Here is a 27,267-nt window from a genome sequence, read left to right on the forward strand (position 1 = left end):
AGTTTCGGATTTGTACGAAAGCTTGATAGCCTAAATGCTTCTGATAAATTCATGGTTTTGTTTGATGTCTCCTTACTCTTCAAAAAGATCCCGTTGGAAGAAACGGTAGATATCATATGTGAATTTCCTGAACTTCTGACTTTACCAACCCATGAATTCAAAAAGTTCCTGTTTCTGTGTACCAAAAACATACAATTTCAATCCAACAACGTGTTGTACCGCCAAACTGATGGAGAAGCCATGGGTATTCCTTTGGGTCCGATTCTGGCCGACATATTTATAGGAAACATGGGACAGAAGAAGCTCAAGCATGTAGTTGATGGAACTACACCCTACTGTAGATATATTTATGACACGTTTCTCGTCTGCAACAATCATAAGTACTTCATGAACCTGTTAAGTCTGTTTAATAAGCACACAAGGATATTAATTTTACTATGGATCATGAAGTAGAAGATAAATTCTATTTCCTAGATATTTTAATCAGACAAACATCAGACGGCACATTACAAAGACACATTCACCGCAAAAATACCTGGAGTGGAGTTTATCTCAATTATCATAGTTTCTGTCCAATGAGTTACAAAAAGGGTATCGTGCGAACCCTTTTTGACCGCGCACGCAAAATTTGCTCAAAGGAATGCCTGGAAGATGAAATTTATCTCATTACAAATTACTTACGTGAAAATGTATATACGGTGAAGTTCATCCAGAAATATGGCCAAACCAACCTTCGGGTTAAGTACGATATAATAGAAAAGAAAACCTGCTTCTTATACTTAGGCTTCAAGGGAGATGAAATCACTGAAATAATTAATCGCAGGATAAATTCCGCGTTGAAGATGACCTATCCAGCAGCAAGACTGACGACGCTATGGGAAACGAACTGCTCGCTCAAACAAACTAAAATGGACAGATCCTCTTTTCTCAGAAGTTCCAACTGTATTTACCAATTTACATGTACGTGCCGAAGCACATACATTGGAAGAACCGAGAGGAGATTACATGTTCGCATTTCCGAGCATGTCCCAAAGAAATTGAGACTGCGAGGGACTAAGGGTCTTAAAATTGCAATAGTTCAGCATTTATTTGGCACCAGGTACACCACTGACATTCCTCATGCTTTTAAAATTACTAGCAGACAAAGAAATACTACTTCTCTCTGTTTTGCTGAAGCGATAGCGATAAGAAAGATACTCAAACCTCATTTGTGTATACAAAAAGAGACAGTGATAAACCTATTACAACCCTCGTAATTTAATTTTCAGTCATCAGTTTTATTTTGTTAATGTTTTAGTTTGTTATATATCTCTTTCGTCACCGAATTCTTAAACCACCCCTTAACTCATACATTTCCATTCACTCGATTCTCTTAAATTATGTAAACTTTTCAAATCCTATTCAATTATAACGTAACCCATCTAGTCAGTTTTTTTTAATCCCATGAATTTTATGTAAACCCTTCATTACCTCCAAAATTATCACATAATTTATCTTATCTGTCTCTGAACTTCATTCAACTATTTGCAGCACCCATCCCTAATGTTTCCTTGATTCTAACACCAAATAACCTCTAACTTCTTGCATATATATATATACTTATTATTGATAACCTTTGTCATTCCAACTTTCAAATTCTCCGTAGATTGTTTGCTAAATGTGGACACACATGCAACCATGGTATTTCCAAATGAGAATCAAAATTTCAACTGATGTAAGCGAAAATCAAATTACATCCGATTTAAATGTTTCCCCAACTGACTTTCAAAACAAATTAAGAACCAAGTTTTCGATTTTCTCACCAGTTAGTTCATAAAGAAATGATCGACTCGTTATTCATCAATATATTCATCAATTTGATTTAAAGATTAGTGAGTACAAGATGTCGCTCGAAACAATTGACATATTTTAAACTTGTTTCATAAGTTGTATTGTGGTAATATTTCTGATTTTACTTCGTACTAAAACGTCTTCATATGTTTGAGTTTCCAGAGCAATGACTAGAGTGAATAGAATACATGCAAGCACCATAACCCACTCAGCAATTGCACAATAAAGAAATTCCCAGTAGCCCTAAACACGTTGACAAAATAAATAAAATATTAGTTAAAGCACAAAATACTCTCTTACATAAATTTCAACATTAGTGTTGTGGTTACCAGATCTGATCAAGTTCATCAACTATGATTTCAAAACTAATAATCTGAAAGAAAGCTAGTTTTGAGACAAATACACCGTTTACAGTTATAACATATGATTTTACGTTTGTTTGTAATATAACATTAAGCTGTTAAATGTAAGATGACTGAGATAAGATATTAACGTGATTTGGATTGTATTTTAAATGAAATTGTAAGATTAGTGAACACAATGAATTTAAGTAACACACCGATAATAATGTCTTAGTGCCTAGGTGATCTGAATCCAATTTAAAAGAACGAATGAATATATGATGAACATAAATCTGTCACTTAACTTCGTTTATTACACATAGGCTAACATCGTTTATCTGATAGTGGCAATAACAAGCCAAATACGGGTTACGTTGGATGAATTCGTTTCAAGCACTTGTTTATACAAACACACATCCACAATGAAAAACAGGGAAACAAAGTGGAAAATTCGAGTGAGCCAACTCGATTTGATCAAGCATGACGTGACCTTTATAACCAGACAAAAATAAGTTAAAGATATGTGACGAATAGTGTGAGCGATACTCACAAGCTCATAGAAAAACAGTCAATTACCTAGGTCATATGGACTACCGAAGATCAACAAACCGGGTATCCCATTAAGACTAAATTCGAACACGTACGATTTTCCTTATCATATTGTAGAAAAGCGGTTAATAACCATTTTAAAACCACCCCACTAATGCTTAGAGAAGCATGGTATTAAGGATGTATTCCAGTTTGTCAACAAGAACAAAAACGTAAACACTAAAGGACAAACGATGATTTCCTTAGGCATAACATCGTTCATTACCGATGTTTCACTCAGGGAGACTGTTGAATGTATCTGTGAACAAAGATAACAAGTAATAGAGACTGCAATCCCTGTGGATGTGGATGTGGAGTTATTACTAAAATGTACTGTGAACGTAAACTTCAAATTCACTGGTAAAATAATATTGACAAATAGACGATGTAGCGATGAGTTCACCGTTAGATTTTTTCACTGGACTAGAAAACAGTCTACTGATATAGCAGAATGACAAGTTTTCATTTTACTGTCGATATATCGATAATAAGTTCATCCTATATAACTACTATACTGACCTAATAGAGACACCAAGGTACTTAATGAAGTTCATCCGTCTATTAAATTCACATGTGAGGAAGAAAATAGAAGTAGAACAGCCCTTCTAGGTGTTCTACATACAAAGAGAGTAGATTGATCACTAAGGCGAAACTTAAACAAGAAAATGACTTGGACCGGCCAATATACATATTTTCTTAGTTTTGTTCCTCTATAACATAGAGGGGACCTTATTAAAACGCTTCTCCATAGAATCAAGGCTATATGTGGTTGAAGAGGAAACAAAGGTATTAAGTACTACCCTGAATGAAAACGGATATCCAGAAAAACTTATAAATAAAAATCCGGCTAAGAAAAGAGAGAACAAGGAAGACCTAAATGTGGTCAAAAATTCGCTGTCTATACGTAAATTTTAGAGTCAATTCACCCAGCGAAATGCTGATGCTAAAGTTGCACAGAGCAATTCAAGAAATATTTTTTTGTGGGTAAACCACAATTATTGTGTTTACACGTCTTATGATCATTTCGAGATTGAAAGATAGATTGCCTAGACTAACCACCTCTTTCTGTATCTACCAATTCAACTGCTCTTGTGGAACAAGTTATATTATTAAATTGGATATCTAATTGTAGGACCTGAAGAGAATTCATTGAAAAGGAAATTCTTAGTTTACACATCTGTGTTTCCATATCTATCAATAAATGATACCACTCTCTATCTTTCTTAACACAGCTTATGTTCATTCAATCAAGCTCGGTCGAGTCTGTACGACTTCAGAAAATATCTTTCTAGACACAACCAATCCACACTGAATTGACGGACTGAATTTAACCAATCCACACTAACCGATAGTGTGAATTCACTCAAAATGCAAAGCATGTTCATCCATAATATTTACAAAGTGGAAACTTACACCATCAGTTGGTTTCATTCGATAAATATTCGATGTATTCAATAAAGGAAGCCCGATTACGTTGAAATAAACAACTAGAAGTATACAAACAAATATTGGTGACGATTAAATTTGATTGACTGTTGAAATGTTAGTTTCAATCTTTATTTATTGTAATCATAAACTTTCATTAAACGTTTGCCATTAATATGAATTTAATTCATCATTCCTAATTTCTAAACTTAATTCGACCACATACTTATTTATAATGTACAACAGCTAGGTTCTAATGGTAACACTTACATTTAGTTAGGTCATTTATAAATATAACTAATTTTAATCAATACAATGTTTATTGAGAAACAGTCAGAGAATGAGGAAAGTGTATTCTAACCACTTCGTTGTGGTGGTGGACCTCAAGTAATTGTGTTTCAAGATTTGAACAATGAATTACTTGTAATGATACCAATTTAATGTTACTCAAACCATCTCAAATCTGTTACGGATTTTTACTTGTAGGTAGTTTTATTGTATATTCTGAAGCTTAATTAAGTTCGCAGTACTTCACGTTACATTTTATGAAATGTCCTTCGAATTAGTTTACAAATTATTTATGAGCTTTCAAAGGGAACAAATATAACTAATCATCACATGTTTGTTTAATCGACTTCAACCTGAATTCATTCCAATTCTTGATACATATTAATGAAAGCGTATTCGAATATAGAAATTCTAAACATAATTTTCGGCTTTTGAATAACAAGATAAATCAATGTATTGATTTGTCATCTAATACTCATACAATGCACAGCATTTTATATTGTAACTACCGGTAGCTTTATAGGGCGAGAACATTTGAACTACTACTAGCGTACTGATAAATACTTTCTGTAAAAAATTATCAAGATAAGCATCATTGCAAGATTTTCTTCGACGAAAACTATTCTTTACATTTTCAGTATATATATATCTATCTCGAAACTCACATAACATTGCTCCGATAACCATTTGTACAATAAGCAGAAGGCGAAAGCAACTAAACCAGAAAGGTTTCTCAAAATATTTGGCCACTAGGCAACATCCAAACAATACCGACAGAACATGGCACGTAAAGTTCCCAACTGTCATCAGATAGTGTATTTCATTGTAATTCTCCATCTGTAGATTGAAAATAAAATGAACTCATGAAGAAATAAAGTGAAAAAAAACCTATTCAAATTTCTAACAATTCATTTCAACCTATTTCATTTTAGTGCTCCTAACTTGCATATTCCTTACTCATTTATAACTTTTGAAACTTAAATTTGTCAAGTTAAAATTATTTATGCTCTTATAAACTAACAATGACTTCAGTTTTAAGTCATATCATTTCATTGATTATAAAAACTTTAATCAAACATCTAATTTAGTTATTAACAGTGATTCACTACTGGGTAGCAACAAATATCATGTTTGTTCAGTACCCAGCCTTGACTGAATTCCACTTATCAGTTGAAACATGATCACTGGACTAATTAATTCGATGTAGCTTGTACTGTTTTTGATGACGGTGGAAGTTAACAGAAAACTGTGAGCTCAGTGATGACGTCTCTGACTGTGACACCAGGTGGCAAAAGTTCAAGTACAAAGTGTAGCCGATGGATCCATTCGTGTACAGGTATGACTACTGTTATACCATAAGCATGGATTGTTATATCTTGTATTTTATCTAACCGTTGGTAAATAAGCGAACTTTCCAAAGTTATTCAAAGAACAATCCAAAGTTTCAAGAAAAGATAATAATATAGTTATTGGAAATACATCTGGTTACTGATGGACTTTAACTTAACCATTCTGGTATAAATAAAGGCCATATTCAAAAATAATTGTTTATTACTAAGCCGAGATCTACTGCGTTTCAGTTTCACGTAAAAGCTCATAAAACTCTTCGTGAACTCAGCTGTTTTCTTTAAAAGAAGTCTTACCAAATAAGCAAATGAAATCAAATAATATGTAGTATTATGTATCATAAGTTTAAAGAATTTGAACTGGCTACAGTCTTATGTATTAAGAATCAATGCATTCCTGTCGATTTATTAATCTCATGTCAACCAATCCATCAATAACTAGGCTTTCCGTATCTTTAACATAGTTAGCAGTACATTGAAACATTTAATGCGCGAAAACGAATGTGTTGTTATTCTATGCGGAACAATTCAAGATCTGATGACAATAGTAACAATTCATTTCCGAAATTTCTTGTAGTAAATAAGAAAAAAGAACTGTGATTTGTGTGCTCAAGAACAAGAGGTTTGCACCGACATCCGCTCAGAACTATGAAATCATACAGATATTTAAAAAATGTATTTTAAATTATTTACTAACAGTTTCGACTGTCCCATTGTTGACATTTTTGATTAACATCAACTGTGCGATGCAGGTATGCCAAAATGACGAGTCCTGAATAGGACAAAATGTACGTCTTAGATTTCTACATAAACTTGTACTTTGCTATGAATCGCTGAAAGACAAAATGATTAAATATCTGACTTAAGAAACGGCTAAAATGCTGATATTTCATACTGTGAATAAACAGCTCTCGTAGATACCAGTTGAAGTAGAGTCATTTCCTTCAATTTTTAGTGATAAATAAAGATAGTAACATAAATCATTTGCAATTTATTCACGAAATTATGACTGCCCCCAATATAGGTCCATCGAAAGCACAAATGGATTATTACAAGTGAAATATTCTCACTAACTAAAACAACTTAACCTTTAATTAAATCACAGATTTAAAGGAAATTCATTAAATTTCAATTGAGTAATTAATTAGCATTATCTATTGTTATTGACATTCTGTGTTAGTGAGTAAAGTATTGCTTGTAAGTCTGTATTGAGTTAGTCAGTATAGAAAACAAAATAAATTAAATCCTCTCCTGAGAAATCGTAAAACTTTACTTTAGCACAACATTTCATTAAAACCATGATTATAGTTGACAATCTATTATGTTAGCAATATTATAAATTACTCACGAGTAAAAACATAATAAACTCACATCGAAAATCGATAGACCGATTAAACACAATCCAGAAATGATCATTAATAGTCTGATAAATGAGTTGATTAAATGAGGAATAAGAGATTTGGTCATAATTACAATTTTACGTCTAGCTATCACGAACCAAAAACAGTTTCCTGCCATATCTAAAAACGAGTGAATGAAGTAAAACACTATGTAGTGTGTCACATATATATAAATATAAGTTGAACAATATGTCCCAACCACACTGCTTTTAATAGAAATGAAGATCATTACTTAAATAGAAAATTTTCACATTAAAATGATTCTGTATTGACGATCGACGATCATTACATTCACTAATGAAACTGGTCACAAATCAGCTAGACAAATGATGCTGATGAACTCATTTGCATACTGTTCATGCTGTTTAGTCGTTATTATTTGCAATTAGCTTCTAAATGTCATAATTCGAAATCATTTGATCTATCACATGTATACAAGCATTACCACAATAGAGAAATACAGCTACACACAACAACTGTGTACCGATGAAAATGCTTGTTTAGTGTGCCCCTTCATTTTGACGTCAATTAGATCAGACGAGGATGTTATCGACAGGCTCATCACTTTTAGTGGCCCGATATCTCACTCCATTTAAATCGTATTATTATTGTTGTTATTGAAATAAACGTTCTGCCATTCATCGTATAGAATTATCGACTTAACTCGCGTTAGTGATTAACGGAATTGAATAAGTCGAATACGAGAATGAATTTCGAATACCTATTATTTTGTACAATTGTGGATCAGAACGGACAATCAGGGAGAGGGAGAGAGAGAGAGAACGAAGGACGCGAACTGGATATAGTCTAGCGAAATTAACTGGAGTAGTTATGTAAGCCAATTTATTTTAGTTAAATGGTACTCAGTATCTGTAGCCGTATCGAATCGAGGTGAAGCGAATATAATTAACAAGGTCAAAATGTAGCTTGAGAAGAATGAATAAATCGTTTTGTCCAGAAGCTAGAATAAGCTATGTAGGCTTGGTATATCAGCCGACAAATGTTTTCTTCAAAATCGTTTCAACCATTCATCGAAAATCACTGAGAATTAGAGTACATAATTGTTCTTTATAAAAATGATGAGATAACTACTATCCACTCAGAAAACCTATAATATTTAAAGAACAAACAAATAATGAAAACATACATTCACTGCGTCAATGAAACTAATCTAACCACTTAATCATCGTTTGAAATTTCCATGAGTGGACCTCTAGTCTCAAATTTATGGAAAGATTTTCTTCATGAATTATAAGGGAACTGATTAGCATGGTTAAAATCCCGTTGCCGTTATGAAAATGTGTATCTCTCATCATCATTTGAGTTTTAATATTGCATTAAACCTTTTGTTCATGAATTTAATTCCTGATTTCCATGTGACACTGCCCATTTCTAGTCTTATTAATTATATCTGATACCATTGTGATAACGACTCCTTTCCCATTCACCACAGTAATCCAATCTCTCTTTGCTGATACACTGAAATAACTTTGGTAGATATCCATTTTTCATAGATCTTAAGTCAAGTATGATTCAGTGATGAGGTCGAATTTATGAGATCGAAGTATATTGTGTTAAATATTGAATTTTGTCAAGCTGATCCAGAAACAGTGTACTAATATGTAATAACTTTTAACGGGTACTGGAAAATGCCTAATTTCTTTTGGTGAAAAACAATCTTTCTGGTGAAAGTATTTACATATACTTTTAGACCTTTAATTGAATTTACATAGCTTTAAAACGTGTTGTAAATCACATTACTCACTGAATAGAGCATAGCTAATCATCAGCACTCGAAACCAATGTTTTTCTGGTGGAAATACGCCAAATGAACTATAAATATATAAGCAAAGGATTTGCAGAACACTGTTTAAATGAAACCAATTTGTGATTGTGGAAACTATTTTATTCAAATGTGTTTTGAAGAGATAGAAACTAATTAATTTTTTTGAATGACATTACAAAACTGAGAAAACCCATTTTTTCTGAATATACGAAAACATTAATTAGAGTTTGTAATTTACAATACTTTTAGTTGTTCTAATTAAGTGAAAGATATTTATAGACATCCCATAAGTATAAAGAGTAATAATAAATCTAAACATCCCCTTCATTATTTGCCATCAAAATCAAAAGTATTGAATTCCAGTAAACTATCTTTGCATATAGTTTTTCAGAAAATCATTCTCATCATTTATCAGTCTAACCTAGTCAACATGAGATTAACTTCGTTAATGAATGATTGGTTTGTCCTTTTTCATTATGATGACCTAACGCTATGTAAAGATATTGATTTTTACTTTATTCAGATCACTGATTGATTATTCAACTTGTTAAGTGTCAAAACAATTGTTTTGTGGTCAATGATTTTGATTTCAGAATTCCAATCTCCTTACTAATTTGAATTTCTATCATATTTTGTAATCTCATGTGATTTAAACATGTGATGCTTAAATGTATTCTTTAAACTTTCGTCAATCGCCACTCATCATAATTTCTGATGTTGGTTATCATAGTGTAGGGTTTGGTACTATTTCAAGCCCATATAGGTTATTCTAGCCCCTGGACAGACCAATATATTCATCCTTCTCAAGCCACATTTTTAGCTTGTCACTTATTGACTTATAAGCCGGACCTTTTTTTATATGATCTTATGTGTGTTAATTACTTACCCTATTCATCATATGTCTGTAACTTTTGTTTGACGATTGATATCGAGTGACGCTTGATTAAATCAAGTTGGATAACTCGCCTTCTCTGCTGCCCGTCACCTCGTTTCATTCCTCTTTGCTGACATCAATCTACCTCTGATTTTGTGATCATAACAACGGTTGCATGAAATAAACGTATTCAAAATCCATTGTTATATTTGCTTTATTTAATTCTTTTGATACTGAAGTTGTTAAATAAATAACATAGCAGTTACTTTGAGCACACTAATTTAGTTTAATTGTTGCTATGCTGTTTCACATTTCTAGTTTAAACTAGTGACTTTGCCAATAATGCAACTAAATTCCCATTAATCTTATGATACTCATTTTCATTTGAATGCATAGAGATTCCGAAACCTCGTGATTTTTGAATAAACACTTTCCAGTTTTCGAGCATTTATCGGTAGATATCTAATTATAAAGAATTCAGCAGTCATTTGTTGGTTAGAATGCTATGTAAAAATTTTATATTTGTTATTGTTTGTGGAATTTGCCAAAATATATTAGTTTACACATTAAATTAAAACACAGAACAGTAAACATGGTGGCATTATAAAAAATTGATGTTATTTCGTTGAAATCGCAGTCAAAACTATGCAGTATGCAATTCTTATTATTTATTTACCTACGCTTGTTACCTTTCATCGAGGAGCACGGGCCGCTCACCAATATTCTCCATCATACTCTATCCTGGGCAATCCTTTCCATTTGCTACCTCATCCTTTTGATGCCTCCTCCCGATTTCCGACGCAGTGTGTTATTTGGTCTTTCTCTTTTCAGTTTTCCTTCAGGATTCTAAGTTAGGACTTGCCTCGTGATGCAGTTTGGTGATTTCCACAATGTATGTCCAATCCACTTCCAGTGCGTTTTCCTAATTTCCTCCTCAGCTAGAAGCTGGTTTATTCTCCACCACAGTAGGCTGTTGCTGATGGTATTCAGTCAACGGACATTGAGTATCTAACGTAAACAAATGTTTAGAAATACCTGTAAATGTTTGATGATGGTTGTGGTAGTTCTCGAAGTTTCAGCTCCGTACAATAAAACTGACTGTCTTTATGTTCGTATTAAAGATTGTGACTTTGATTTTGGTTGACAGTTGTTTTGATTTGCATATGTTGTTCGACTGTAAAAATGCTGCCTTTAATTTGCAAATCCTCACCTTTACATCTGCATCAGATCCTCCTAGTTCATCGATGATGCTGCCCCAATAGGTGTGTGTAGGATTGCACCTCTCCCGGAGCTTCTCCACAAAGTGTGATTGAGTTGGTGTTCTCCGTGTTGCATTTAAGGATCCTGCTTTTTCCTTTCTGTGTTTAGGCCTACTAATGCAGAGGCTTCTGCTACACTGGTTGTCTTGACTTGATTTTGTTGTTATGGATGGGATAAAAGAGCTAGGTTAACTGCGAATTCTGAATCATCTAGTTGCATGCAAGCTGTCCATTGTATTCCGTGACTCCCCTGAGTTTTGGAGGTCTTCATAATCCAGTCAACCAACAGAAGAAGAAGAAGAAGAGATAGTGAGAGCAAGCAACATTGTCGGAATCCAGTCCTCACTTGGAATTCGTCTGTCCGCTATCTTCTATGCACATCTGGGCACTGTAGTCCGTCGTATAAACTCCGTATGATATTGGTGATTTTCTCAGGTACACCATAGAGTCGAAGAAGGTTCCATAAGGTTCTTCTATCCACACTGTCAAATACTTTCTCATCCTACCATATGTAAAAGACATATCAGAAATTACAACGACATTTCCGAAACCTTTTCGAATTGGTGTATCCCACAAACCGACGAAGTCACTTCGATCAATCCTATGCAAACCAAAGAACGAAATGACAAAAGAAGAAAAACCGAACATCATCTACAAAATAATTGTTCCAACTGCGAAAAACACCACATCAAACAAAGCAGACGCCCTCTTTATCTTCGCCTGCACGGACATGAATTGGCGGTCAAATGCCATGACATATGACCAGTAATCAAATTATTGGGGTGTACAATCAAAATAGAGAGGCAAACAATGACAGGTTAAAGGTCAACAATAACCAATTAATATCGAGGTCTAGAGGACATTCTGTAAACCACATGTGGAGAAATTCGAACGCTACACTTCTACCTGAAGTTTGTGCTGATGATGTCGTTCAGAATAAATATGAAAGCTCTACGACCAAACCATCCAGCTCAGCGAACAAAAATCTACCAAAAAATGTTAACACTTCATATTAGTCATCCCAATGTTAACAACTTTATTTTATTTTATATGACAAACAACCCTTGATTCATATGTTATGATTTTAAATGATGTACCTTGTCTTAAACCTAGCTAATTTCTTTGGATTTTAAACATCTGATACCCATACCTTATGTTTATACCAGTTAAAGTTAATTCAAAACTTTGCTGGATTTCAATACCAAGATCATTGCAGTAGTATAAGTTTAGGAGACATGATTAATTTTCTGTTTCATTGAGCATTGCTTATTTTATAAAAAGCTTGATTAATCGTATTTTTCTTAATGATTTTCTGCCCATCATATTTCGTTTCGTATTTCCAGTATTTCAGCAGTAACTAGTAAACATCAGCCAGTATATTAATGTGATAATGATTTTACAACTGGTTTTCTAATTAGTTACAACGAAATTAGTACAAAAACTTACCTAACAAATGGGAATAAACTATTTACATGCTCATAATGCACAGATGCTACGTACCTTCAGAAGGAAAAAAATAATTAATTCTGTTGAGATATGTACATATGAATGTGCAAATTTATATTATGAAATGAACGCACGTAAAGAAAGTATGAAGTTAAATAAATGTAATGAAGTTGAATTCTATGGAACCTAATAACAGGTACTTTCATACTACATTATCATGAGAGCAAGAAATGCACGCTACTGGGATTTTCTCTTAGGCAGGTAAATGCTATTCACTGCTTTCTGACTTGTCATAGTTTATGGTTCATCTTCATTTATCCATCATTCACAGACATTTAGTAACCAGATGTGTTTCTGAGGATTTGTAAGTAGAAAAAATTGTTATACAGACATCGACATACCCAACAGGAAGAATGAACTATCAATTCATGGTCTTGTTTCATGAGAAAAACCTCAAATCAGTTTTGTATACGTTGTTTTGCTTTAAAAAAGTAAATCACTCTCTGTAATATAGCTGTTGTCAATATAACATATCACTCTGATATTTTATACACACTTTTATGAATTGTTTATCAGTTTATCTTTATGATAAAGACCTTAATTTTATCAAAACACTTTCGTTAAGAAACTCTTTCCTTCTGTATAGGTAATAATAATTTAAAAGTACTCTATACAGTGATTTTGAAAAGTAATCTACGAGCCTGTAGAAAATTGTGTATCATGTTTATTCAGTATGTAGCTCAATTCATCAATGATAAACTAACAAAATTGGGTGGTTTAAAAAACAAAGCTTCTTTAAGTCAAGTAAATTACAATCACGTTATAGAAAAGATAATAGAAGTGAACTTGATTTTGAATTTCCAAATTTACTCATTGTCAATGTATTTGCACAATGAAAGTTCGATAAAAATGAGAATGAGTTATGACTTTTAAAGAATAAATATATGATGAACATAAATCTGTCACTTAACTTCGTTTATTACACATAGGCTAACATCGCTTGTCTGGTAGTGGTAATAAGAAGCCAAATACGGCTCACGTCGGACGAATTCATTTCAAGCAATTGTTTATACAAACAGACATACACAATGAAAAACAGGAAAACAAAGTGGAAAATTCGAGTGAACCAACTCGATTTGGTCAAGCATGACTCGACCTTTATAATCAGACAAAAATAAGCTAAACATATGTGACGAATAGTGTGGGTGATACTCACAAGCTCATAGAAAACCAGTCAAGGTTAATAAGTGAATAAGTGACAAAGTAAAAATGTGATTTGAGAACAATGAATAAACTGGTTTGTTTGGAAACTAGAATAACCCATGTGGGCTTGACATAGTACTAGACACTAGACTACTCTATAGGTTACCAATGCACCACTGATGTTTGAGAAAATAATTTCCTTATCATTGTCATTAGTTGTTTGTTTGAAAAATGATTCATGTTCATACGGACTTTAGTAAGCAATCAATTTTCAAGTTTATCTATCTACTAAGATTTTTCTTTAATTATCCTGTGGTACTAAGCTACGAGTGCTTCTAGGCTTACATATTTCTGCATAGATGTATTGATGCATTTGTCAATACTAATTCAGATAGTGTAATTTTCGAAATATATTCATATCAAAGCAACTCAAGCAGATTTAAAGACAGGCTTCAAACCTCATCGTCTTAATAACTATATAGCAAATATTAACCACAAGAAAATTCGACATTTTTATTGAGAATTATAGTTACATAAAGTGTTTCATATATGCTATCAAATTACTGTCAACTCGATGTCACTTTCTTTGAGTAGTTTTGTAAAATAAATATTTAAAGCAAGAATTCATATAATTAGCTTACAATGGAGGTAATCCTAAAACAGCGATTGCAAAAGCAGTTTTAGAAAACCACAATGGTTTAAATTTTCTCCGACAAATAACCATTCAACTTCAATAATATTTCCCACAAGTTGAGTTAAAATCTAAAAATATAAAAAAGTCATAATTCTCAGTATATTACGAGGCTGCAAATACAACTGTCGAGTGGATTTTAGAATGTTCTCCAAGTACAACTGGAGTTCAGAAAACTATAAATCGATCATTTACTCAGATAAGAAACGTGATCACTAATTCAGAGCATGTTGTCTTTGAATATTATGAATTAGGATAATTAAGACTGATAATACCAATGGAACACAACCATTTGAGTCACATGTCTGATTTCTTGAATCGGTATTGATTATATCAGTGTAACATGAAAATGTTAGTTCCAATATTGATACGAATAATAAGATGAGAATGGGTTCGTTCATCTTACATTTAGCTAACTGAAAACACGACAAATTATTCAATAATACGATTAACCATATAGACTACAAATAATGAAAAAAGCTATTCTATAAAAGGTGTATCAATGATCCATTTTAAAATGTAAACCCAAATTATAAGTTACATTCATAGGTATTGTGCCTCAATTTTATAACTCCATGTAAAAAACTTACATTCTGACCTAATAAATTAAATAATAATAACAATCATATATAAATTCATTGAATCATGTAAATATAACATACTCATTACAAAAGACACTTCTTAATTGCATTTCAATCATATTTTCTGTTTGTCTGCTGAAATTTAAATCACACAATTTCTAATTCATAATAAACCATTAAAAGTTTTATAACATTGAAAATGATAATGAGTTTACCATACATTTACGTCTATTAAGTTTGTGTTTTGATTTGTTGATTTCGAAAAAGAATCTCTGAATATCTGTCCAGTAATAACTTTCGAGTAAGATAGCAAGAAAGAAATTCCGACTATTAAGGCGTGTAAACACTTCGTATGCTGGAAAACTTACAATTCAATACTTGATTTCATATCATGAGAAACCTAATTTCCTCTTAATTCAGATCATTCCTATTCAAAATAATTACGCTGTCTTAACAAGTGTATGCTGCCATTAAGATAATGGTTAGTGATTAACTACAAGTTATTACTAACTGGAAAACATTCTGATTAATTCAGTATAATAACTCCACGTACAGCCCCTCAGAGGCTACTACTGGTCCCAGACTTGGATAAAAGAGGAGGGTTGAGCATGGGGTTAGAGACCTCATCCTGTAGAAAACTAACTTGCTAAAAAATGCTAACCAGAAAAACAATTCAATTCTTAAAATCAAAATCCAATTAATATTGATTAACCTTCAATAAACTAATAAATGTTTAATCATTAGTTTGTTTCCGTTCACTCAGTGACTATTACACCCTAAATAACATTGCCTTTCTTATAATTATGAAAATGAATTGCTTTCAATTTTTTGATGATATCATCTTTGCTACCCTAATTGACATGATCATATCTAAGTAATGAAAATAGTTACAATCGTCGAATGCGTATATATATATATATATATATATATATATATATATATATAATAAAATACAATAATTCACATGACTGACAGCAACTTTCATTAAATCATGTGTCACAAGCAATAACTTAATAAACTTTTACTTATTATTACATCATATTGTCATCAATACTTATTACAATATTTATTGTTTATGCATAAGGATAATATAAATCTTAAATAATTTTCTTTTTTTTAAAAATCAATTGACCACTATTGTTTTTCTATAATTTTGAAAAAAGTATTTTCAGAAGGGGTTCTGTAGAGATTTTAGAAATTTCACTGATTGAAATCATGAGTTAATTGAAGCTAGACCAACATGGATAACCTGGAAGCATTGGATGGTCGTTTCGTCCTAGTATGGGACTCCTCAGAAGTGCGCATCCACGATCCCATCACCCGCGAGATTCGAACCCAGAACCTATCATTTCAACTATTGAAATTATTAAAATCTCCAAAAAACCCCTTCTGATATTATTATTATTATCAAATTTTCTAAGCTTATTAGATTGGTAAGTTCAGATAATTACATCATTCGATTTCTTTCAATTAACTTCAAAATTATTTAATATCATATTGTATATTTACTTAACGGTGATCATTTCTTTGTTTTAACAACTTTTTTTCAACAGTCGAAATCATGAGTCAATTGGAGCTAGACCACCATAGAAAACCTGGAAACAATGGACGGTCGTTTCGTCCCACAATAAGACGTTCAGTGCTTCGAGGTTTCTTTATGATGGTCTAGCTTCAATTGACTCATGATTTCAATCATTGAAAAAAATATTTATTTATTTGTTTATTTCAAAGTTGATTTCATTCGTAATAAGAATATTAAATGACATTGAAAATGATGCTATCAAATGTATTCACCATTTGAATGTGATCAAGTTTAAACATGTTTATTTAACTAAGCTTATTAATAATAATTGAAGTAGTCATTTTCAGTATCATGATATCTTGAATAGATTTTGTGTGATGAATTAATTATTTGACTCCATATAAATCTATATGGATTAGTTACTGAACAAAATAAAGGTAAATTATAGTCAACAGATATTGGTATATTTAAACACTCAGTGAATTAGACAATTGATTTGAACTTGTTCTCATTCTAATAATAAGTAACAATTACTCAGCTAATAAAATATGTTTATTTATTTATTTATGTATTTGAAACTTGGTAATTACAACAAAATAAAATAAATAGGAAATGTTGAATAGTACATTAACAAATTTGACTTTTAAAATAACAAAAAATTATTTTCAGTCAATGTATACGAAACAACTTGGATCGGATAAAAGTATTGAAGTTTATATCATATGTATGTATTCATTATTTTAATAATGAGTATCTAATCACTATACATTATGTGTGTTTTATTGATCAATTATACTAATCACTAAGTTTTATATAAATTTCAGTACTTCAGATTTTAAGAAAGTCGAAGATACTGAAATATTAATTAGTAGATGAACCAATCTTAACGCTTTTCATCATTTTAAAACTACCCAGTAAAGAGGCACTTTTAATCAAAATCATTTTAAATCGTGCTCTAAATCAAAATTATCCAGTTAGTACTGATATTTAGAAGACTTAACGATGTTCGTTTCCCAATAGCAGCTGAACAATCAACTTCACTAGAATCTATTCAAAAATATAGTACAATTATGAAGGGTTGACAAAGAGTTTTAACAATGTTTTAGAGATTTCAAAGGGTTCAAAGAACAGCTTTACTTGTTGACAATTCCTCTTATCTTCATCATCTACATACGTAGTCACTATTTTCTGAGAGAGTTATTATATTTGTGAGATAATTACAGCCTGAACAGTCCTCAAACATATGCATTTTAATGAATTCTAGTCGTCATTGTCACAGGACAAGTTACTTAGATAGAAACGATTTTTACAAAAATGTTTTTCTTTTAGGGTCTATTTACATTTGTGAACATGTATTTTCATGTATTTACATGATTTTATTGTAGATTCAACAGATCACCACGTCAAACAAACGTGCTGAAACACACTCTCGAACGAATAAAAAAGATTATTCTTTCCTCTCCATAACCTGACCCGTACTTATCGGACTTCAGGAAACCACTATTTAAATGTCAAATCAAAATAATGATGAAGCACAAAATTCAGTCTCCATCAACTTCATTCTTTGTAAATATGGATGTTTAGCCTACATTATTTGACTGATATGACCTAATATTGTTTAAAAAGTATCTAATTTTATCTGATTCACACATTAATCATTCAAAGTGAGAACATACGGTCTTATTTTTCTGAGTTTATACTAACATACTGAGATAATTTTCAAAAGATCAAGAGCGCAGATCAATATTTGACGTCTCCATTATTATTATTATTATTATTATTATTATTATTATTATTATTATTATTATTATTATTATTATTACAAAACTATACACTATGGTATTGCAGAAAAAATCATAGGCTTCGAAAAGCACTGAATCTAATCCTGATTAAATTCTAATAAATCTATCCAACTATTGAATGTATGATTCCACTTTCAACCAATATTTTATGAATGAACATCTTTTTAACCATCTAGTTTCCAAATTGTAAGTAAACTGCATAATGTAACCAAATCAATTTGAGGATTGTAGTCTGCAGGGAAATGTTACGATAAGTAGTGAGACGCCGACGATTGTAGAACGTATTTGATAAGCTTTCACATAATGTACAAGAAGATTGCAGGCAATGTACTACTTTTCTAGCTATGCGTGGAAATGTGACTCGAATAGGTTAGTTGGAATAGGTCTAGTATTTCTTCCATAATCAATGTGATTAAATAAAATAACATCCCAAACAATATAAAGTTGTGAAGTCAGTGGAATGTGAAAAGCAAATGTGAATTAAAATAATGATTAAAATAAAACCACATTTCTCTTATACACAGAAGTCATGGTCATCCGTCCTTCCCTACATTTAGAGTAATTCAACACTACCTAATACTATACTTATACCCGAAAACTTCATCAGTATAATTACTATCCGTACAATTACTCATCAGTCACGTGAATTTATGAGTCACTTCTTAAAATCTCAGATTCGTTTGAATCATTTGATGGCCATCTAGTAATGACTGCAGTGTGACATTCACAAAACTGTCATTATTACTCGTTTGTTCGAAATGATTAAATCAATCCATTCACACTCAAGATAATTAATGTTAAAAACTTCATTTACTCATGCGTAGTAACCAAACATTACTTACGTCAAATTTAAGTGAGCTACCATTCCCTATATCACATTTGCTGAGCTAAAATCTCAGATTTCAGGATTTGTTTTTCACATAATTTCCAACAGAACTAGTACATTTACCAAAGTAGGATCGGATGAAGACTTACTTCCTGGTTTGATTTTCCTAAAACAGAAAACATTACGAATTACGATGAACTAAATTATATTCGTAAGGTAATGTCAACTGTGTTGGTACAACTTATTGTCATACATTTTATTTGCTCAATTCGCTGTTAAAATGAACAGATTTTCCATCAACTAAAATATACATTTTTTAACTGTATGTCATTTGGGCATGTACAACTGACTCAAGATTATTTATCATTATTGATTATGGAAAAACTGATTGCTGAAAGTCATACGTGTGTAAAGTTTGCAAGCACTTTACAAATATTCACCCTGATGTTCATCATGTGTCATTTTCACTGAGTAGGAAACTACACAGATAACAACAACTTACCATTTTCGAGAATAGGGATAGTCTATGATGAGGATATCATGGTCCCAGTACTGATACAATTTCCACCATCTTCAAACACACATTTTAGTCATTTGTTTGAAATAAACTATCATTTTAGATAAAAACCAGCATTACATCAAGCCATTCCAAATAACACGACTGCAATATCAGACAAATATCATCAGTAATCATTAAGCAACTGTCTTTTCTCCACATCATCTCGATTCTCATATTAATAATTCATCGTAATTAATACAGCATATAACATTTCACCCTTACTTACTCTCTTCTAATCACTCACATTTCAAACTATCATTAACTTGTACATTTATCAATTGAATCATCTAATCCAAGCGAATTATCGCAGTATCCGACTAGTAGGCATTGTCTCTATGCATATACTTGTAATTAAGTTTTACCATGAATATTTAATACACCAAACTCTATAATATCAATTATCTGTCTATTCATCAACTGAAATTATAACATTTAAAATGAGTAAACAAATGGAATAATTTAATTAGTAGCAGTAAACTTACTTTCATACAATCAATCTTTAATCAAATGTTAATGTGAATTGCTTCATTTAAAATCGAGAATATCACAGTATAACCGCAAGCGTGCAAACTATTTTATAACTCAATCCACATGACGCTTTTCTTCAGTAAAACATAATCATGATTTTAACCAATCAATCAAGAAGTTATTTAGAATATTGATTTGTGTTTAAAATACATGTAAGCTAGCTATCGTTACTTGTTGATGCAAGAGATATGATTGAATGAATTACTGCTGATAAAGTAGAATATACTTGAAGTAAATAAACTATCTTGATACATTCTAATCAGGAGAGTGAGTTTTATTTTTACTTCTGTTCGCAATGATAAACACAAGATGTAAATACAATTTTTTTTAGTTTGCTTACAGTACATGATAATTTGTTGAATACTTGGCGTATTTAAAATAACGTTGAAATGAAGTCGGGAAATAATAAATATTTTCCAACAAGAAAAAAAAAACTGAGAAGCAACCGTTTTTTGATACCTACTTTTAAGAACTTTTGGCTGGATAGAAACACGTTTACAAACTATGGCTTTATATATATATATATATATATATATATATATATATATATATATATATATATATATATATATATTAACGGGAATACTTTGGAAATTGATGTAATAAAACGCACCTAGTTGCTTAATAACTGACTATAATCCTCTTGATAATTCACACTATTTCAAGCTTATTTTATTTTACCTCACAAACTTTAAAGTGATTTGAATACTGACATGATCCAGAAAGTATCCAACATTTAGCAATTTGTAGTACAAACCGCCAAAACAGATAGTCGAATATAATGCAACATTTAAATCCTTTTTGTTTCTTTTTATATGTTTTTGTGGAGTTGTTTAAATTACTTCCATTCGTTAAATCTCATGTTAAGATCAGTAACACAATCCAAGCAATATCCTTTCTCTTGTTTGTTTGTGATCGTTAACCCAGAACACATGGAATTAAGATCCGAAAGTGAATGAAGACTATGTACTAAAGTTATAAATCGAAGTTAGCTTATCAACGTAATACATAAACGTTGTATACGAAAAGAAGTGACTATTGAATATGTTATGTGAATCCGAAATTCTGTGTGATAAATTAGAATGAGTGATTATTGGCTTTGGATTATTCTACATGTTTCTGATAAATTTCAGTTGTGTTTAACAGTAAAATCCACAACGTATGTTTGGTCTTTATGGACTTGTGAGCTGAACTTTGTTGAAGCTGTTCTGATCTTCACTCTATTCAAAATATTCATCGTCAGCTGAGCCAAAACACTTGCTACACTTGTTTCTTTATTTTGAACATTTAACCTATTTATGTGCATTGGTATTCGAATGACTGACAGTGTAAATTTAGATGTTTAAAAAATCGACATTTTTTAAAAGGAAAAAACGTCGGTGAATTAAGTTAAATAGCCAAATTGCTGATAATTTCACAAATAAATAATTGGTATAAAATCTTATCTTTAATTCTTCTCCTTGAGCATAAGATTCATATGGTTATCAAACTTACAGTTTCTAATTCACCATTGCACATATCTTGATGAAATGATGCTACGTCCTTAATCTGTCTACCTGATAATATACAGGAGAGAACTTGTGTCGATCTAGGACAAGTACTTGACACGATAGGCTTACTGTTGTAACTTGATGCTAGAAATGCACGAGTCCAAATTGAGGTTAGCATCCTTGGGCTGTTGGTTGACAGGTCAGAGAGCGAGTGAGAAGACGAGTCAATTAGAACAGTACTCGATTTCTTCTCGATTCCCAGTTCAGATTAATGTAAAAAGACATGTTAATAAATAGATGATTAACATGATCACAACGTACAAACAATTAGAAAAATACAACTATATTCAAATTGGGTATTAGGGTAGAAAAATAAAGTACAAAAGGTTCCGTTTAAATTATAATAACTTTGGAACAGAAAAGGATATGGCAGTAAAACATATGTCAAACGAAAGCTTATTTTTTTTGTAAAATAAATTAGGAACAAAACTAAATGTTAGTGTTTTGCGAACTTTGGATGGAGTAATATAACGTCCCTAAAAATGACTACCGTTGTTTTTCATAGCTTCTTTGTTTCTCTATTCACATCGAATGATAGTAATCAAATAGTTTTCCGTGAAAACAATTAGTTCATTGACAACAACACCAAATATTTAATTTTGCACGTGAAATACTTGCTGAGGCAACCTTTCCTATAAGATTTCTTTTGAAGCAACAAACATTTACCATCGAGGAGTATGTCATTCAAATTTGTAGTGGTTTACAAAATATTTCATAAGGATAGTCATCATTTTTCAGAAACAATTCCCAATCTTATCTTAAACCGCTGAATTAGATTATCGTACTCAACTAAGCTGTATAAACATTTTCCAGATTTTTATGTTCAAAACTATTCACAAAAGAAATCGAATTACTAATGAATTTCAGTAGGATTCTCCTCCACACGCAAAAAGCAATCAAGGTAATTATATGGGTAAATGTAATAAAAGTATAAGAAGGATCTGGAAAAATCTATAAGTTTTATGTATCCGGCTTCTGGAGGAAATGTAGCTGAACCTTTAACAATCTGTTAATAAATAAACAAAATAATCTCATTTATATTAGTTCATATTATGAACCACACCTGAGCTGTGAATTTCGATGAATAATCTTGGGGAATTTCATTACTGTATACTGTTTCGATAGGTATACGATAAAACTTTCCTGCTGAATATGTGTAAATCAAACCATATAATTAAGACATCAAGGGGATCTTCCTGAGAATTTATTCTTCTATAACTTAGTCGATGTTATAAAATTTTCTGGACTATGTAGATTACACAAAGTTTACCGTAAAATCGTCTCTGCTTTGAATAAACTTTAAAATGACTTAGCAAGAAAAGGAAATATTTCAATTTTAAGGCTTACTGACAGAGAGTAACCTAAACTAAACCTCGGCAACGAAAGGCATATAATGGTGCAGCAAACTATTTTGAGTACGAAATGTTTTATTACTGAACATTTTACTCCATCATTTAGTGTTTTCATCTATGATACATCCTCTTGCGCTTCTTATTCCTGATCATAATTGTTATTAATTCGGATAATTGAGCATAATATTCTCCATCTGATGGGAAGGTAAATGTAAAACTAGCAACCTACATATTTTAGGTTTGAAGATAACAAACGATATTTCAGTGCTCGTTGCTACCTTCCATGCAATCGGCTCGTGCCTTGTGCAAGCTGAAGAATTAAGCTATTAATGATCTTCATAATCAGCAACGTAATTTTGATCATCATCTGACAAGAGGAACGCAGTTAACAAAATGCTTACGATAAGCGCATAGATATTTTAAAATCTCACTACGTGCTGTTAATTTGCAGGTTTACCGTGAACTCTGTAGAGAAACAAGATGATAATTCCATCGTTATCGACATATCTTGGTATACTATAGTGATATATATTCAATAATCAAGTAACGATCAGAACAAATGCCATATTTTTCTTTATTTATTGGTGACGCTTTGTGCGTAACCACATTTACATTCAGTATCTATTGTTTATCTATATCGGTTGTAAAATGGACGTAACTGATTGACCGGTTAATATTCACTGTTGTAAATCTAATAAACTCTATCGCCGTCAAATAAAAATGTGGTCTTTATCTTTTCCTTCACAAAGTTGTTGAATATACATGTCACTATAAATTTCTGTACATAGTGAAAATGGAGAAGTTAAAGACATGTATTCAATTTTCTACACAAAAGCATACACATTAGGTTCAGAAAATCTGAATAGCTTAAGGATAAAAGACGTCATGACATACACGAGACGTGTGATGGGTCATTCGTAGGTCTTTGTCAAGTTGTGATAATCCTGAAGGTCGTAGATACTACGTGAAGTTTTTACAGTTAATACTGAAAATAAAAAAGGGGCTTGATTTTAAGTCTAATAGGGAAACCTTTGCATTAGATCTCATTTCAAGATGTAGTTCTCTAGAATCCCCCCATTTGAATAGGTGAACCAATTGCTCCTCATCCACTTATCGCTAAACTATATGGAACAAAAACTGCAAATAAAAATATCTCTTGGACAATTTGTTTCAGGCATATTAAAGAACTAAACTAAATAAAATGGTAAGGGATAATAAAAACCCAAAATTAAAGGACTTATAAACCATTAGAATTGATATTGATTATATTAGTTTTACTGGACGTAAACCAATAGGAGCCAATTTAATTATCCTAATAAGATCATTCGGGACGCTTGTAGTGACCTACCTTTATCAAGAGAACGCGATCGGTGTGATGGAAAGAATTATTATTATAACCTTCCCTTCTTACGTTCACTGTTACTTTTATTGGTATACGTATTCAAGTACATTATTTGTTCGCAATTATTATTAGTACATTGTTAACAACTTGTGAATTATGGTCAACTATTTGACGTCTTCAGAATTATTTTCATGGCCATTATTATTTTACTTCGTTTTATTTTGTTTTACGGTCTTTGACAAACTTGTCCTCATTTCGTGCACGCCGAAACCATCTCTCCATTAACCAGTATTTCGATTCACTTGATTCCCCCAAATTGAGCAAACTTCAAAACTTGAATAATTATTACATAGTTCCACAATTTCAAATTCCAGACATCTACCACGTCATGGCTTGCAATCTTTATCTGTTTCCAAGCTATCTGAGACTTATGTAAACTCCCTACAACTTGTATAATTGTCACACAATCCATCTTACCAGTTTTTCAACTTCATTTAATTATTATCTCACCCATCTATGTCTTTGAAATCCGTCTCCAAACGACCTTGCACCTGTTCATTCACATAAATATACATGTAGTTATTGTCGGTATTCCTCATATCCGTAGAAACTTCCGTCATCAATTTCGACTGCCACATATTGAATCAAATCACAATGTAGCACTTCAACAAATGCACATTTCAGTTCTGCTTTAGTTTGTAGTGACTCACATTTATCACGAGAACACGACTGGTTTAATAAAAACAATTATTATTATAACCAACTGTACCAGTGCTTGTTTTAATGTGCTTTTGTTTGACTGTGCTAATGACAACTATTTTGTGCTTCCATTATTATACTTACACTTTTGATTGTAACTTCGCGCGAATTCGGTTACCTTCTGTAACCAAGGTTGTATCCTGGTACGATCTCGGTATCCTTTCGATGCCACGAGATCGCCAGCAAATATAACTGGACTTGGTCCATTAACTGCCTTCTGATATTTGGCTTCTCAAGGATTTTATGGGTTTCTTTGGTTACGTTCAACCTACGCCTTCTGATTTATTTGGCACGTGTTTCTTGGTAGCGGTGTTCATAGTCAACCGCGACTCGACACCACGCTACAAGTTAATATTTTCTTTTACAGCTGCCACGTTGGATCACTATTCTTTGATCAGTGCCATGTAGATTGGTAAATTTTCTTCCATATAAGTAAAAAAGAACAGCCTTCCACATCTGTTGGGAATATTTTTTAAACAACAGGTATCTAATCGTATGATCCTTGGATTTATTGTTTAGTTCTTATTCGGTGGTTCATTGCTCACTTCTGAAGAAATTTGGATTAATCTGCCACTTTTATTTGAATAGAATAGTTTTTCTTTATTGATAGCGACATTATAAGTGATTGATTCACAATTCTAGTCCCTAATGTTCTGTGTGTGTGTGTTTTACCAGTATTTATCGTAGTTGATGTCTATAACTGCTAGAGCAAATGTTGTTCACATATAATCTGTTTACTTGACACATATTTACTTATTTAATAACGGTTTTTACGCCATTTTGTATGGTTTTCTACGTTACAACATATGAAGTATCGTTCGTCATCGTGTTTTGATTTTCTTAAACTGAGCTGCTTGATTTCGTTTCTGCGAATGAGTTCAGTCGGTTATTTTTGGTGAAGTTACTTGGGTAGCCGTTCTTTTGTATTATAGTCATTAGGTAATTTTCCTCATTATTCCGAACCTCCATTGCGCTCCAGTGTATTTTCGCACTTATGTACAAGTTCGTAAGCAGTCGATTTTGTGAGTTCTTGTACTTATGATGCTACTGAAATTGGGAATCTAATGTGTCTAATCTGACTTCTGGTAAACTTCAGTGTCCAGTTTTCCTGTGTCAATTTCGGTGAATAGTACATCCAAAAAATGATAGTTTGTCGTTCAACTACACTCAAATTATGAATATTTGTCGTCAAATACATTTGAGTTTAGATACTGGGTCATTTTAAGCTCGTCGTATTCATTAAAAAACTGCTCAGCCACCGTGCTAATGAAGATATTGGACAAAGTGATGGCGTCTCTTCAGACGGATGAAAAGTTGTTTGGGACAACAAAACCTCTTGGGAGAAATCTATCTTGCCATCATAAAAATTCTAGAACTCGCTAATTGGATTCTGACAGCTTTAAATGGATAACCGCTTTCTCTGCACTTGCTACAATGGCCACGAGTACCCTGAGTAGGCCCAGTAGAATGTTCATTGATTCTGAGGTTGTGTTCTGCAATAAGTATAACTGTGGAAGATACCATGATCGGCTTTGTGCCTCATAATCTGCTTCAGTATTTGGTTTGCCAATAAAGTCCCCAACAACTAGTTTATCTCGCTCGTAAACAACGGTGCTGAGCTAACCTATGCCTAAAACCCTCCAATCGGTTTCTAGCTATTCAGTAGTTCCCAATGCCCCTGTATATAACATTAACCTTAGGGAGCTGAACCACAAAGCGCCTATTTGAGAAATAACTTCCCTTTTATAACATCACCATAAGCCTCTCGTCCTCAGCCAATACCAGTATGTCGTCCAAATACGCATTGGCCAATTCATGATCATACACACATTGAAGTCGATCACTAGCCATTTAAATCTGAACTATACAGTTCGCTTTGCAAACATAGCGTTTAAGAGATTCTGTTGGCTTCAACGACACCCACCGAAACGACCTCTTAACAGTGTATGTTTGTTTTCCACCACCTAAC

At 32.2% G+C, this 27,267-nt stretch overlaps 1 protein-coding gene across 2 annotated transcripts; it reads right to left on the minus strand.

Annotated features, from left to right (window-relative positions):
• Window positions 1–1,908: 1,908 nt before the first annotated feature.
• On the minus strand, window positions 1,909–20,313 carry DRAM1_2 (DNA-damage regulated autophagy modulator 1; the record flags this gene model as incomplete). Of its 2 annotated transcripts, none has more annotated exons than XM_051209418.1 (9): window positions 20,250–20,313; window positions 19,358–19,374; window positions 14,428–15,075; window positions 12,584–12,637; window positions 8,984–9,051; window positions 7,190–7,338; window positions 5,138–5,309; window positions 4,173–4,246; window positions 1,909–2,073 (listed from the first exon to the last, which is right to left on the minus strand). In XM_051209418.1, exons 3-9 carry the CDS (start codon window positions 14,508–14,510, stop codon window positions 1,909–1,911), a joined length of 765 nt encoding a protein of 254 aa, XP_051074873.1. In that variant the 5' UTR covers window positions 14,511–15,075; window positions 19,358–19,374; window positions 20,250–20,313. The 2 variants fall into 2 exon arrangements, with proteins under 2 accessions (XP_051074873.1, XP_012798148.3); XM_012942694.3 differs by lacking the exon at window positions 20,250–20,313 and adding an exon at window positions 20,012–20,249 and having other exon boundaries at window positions 8,984–11,738; window positions 14,428–14,548; window positions 19,225–19,374.
• Window positions 20,314–27,267: the final 6,954 nt, after the last annotated feature.

Source organism: Schistosoma haematobium, chromosome 1, assembly GCF_000699445.3.
Source record: "Schistosoma haematobium chromosome 1, whole genome shotgun sequence".
NCBI classification, from domain to species: domain Eukaryota; kingdom Metazoa; phylum Platyhelminthes; class Trematoda; order Strigeidida; family Schistosomatidae; genus Schistosoma; species Schistosoma haematobium.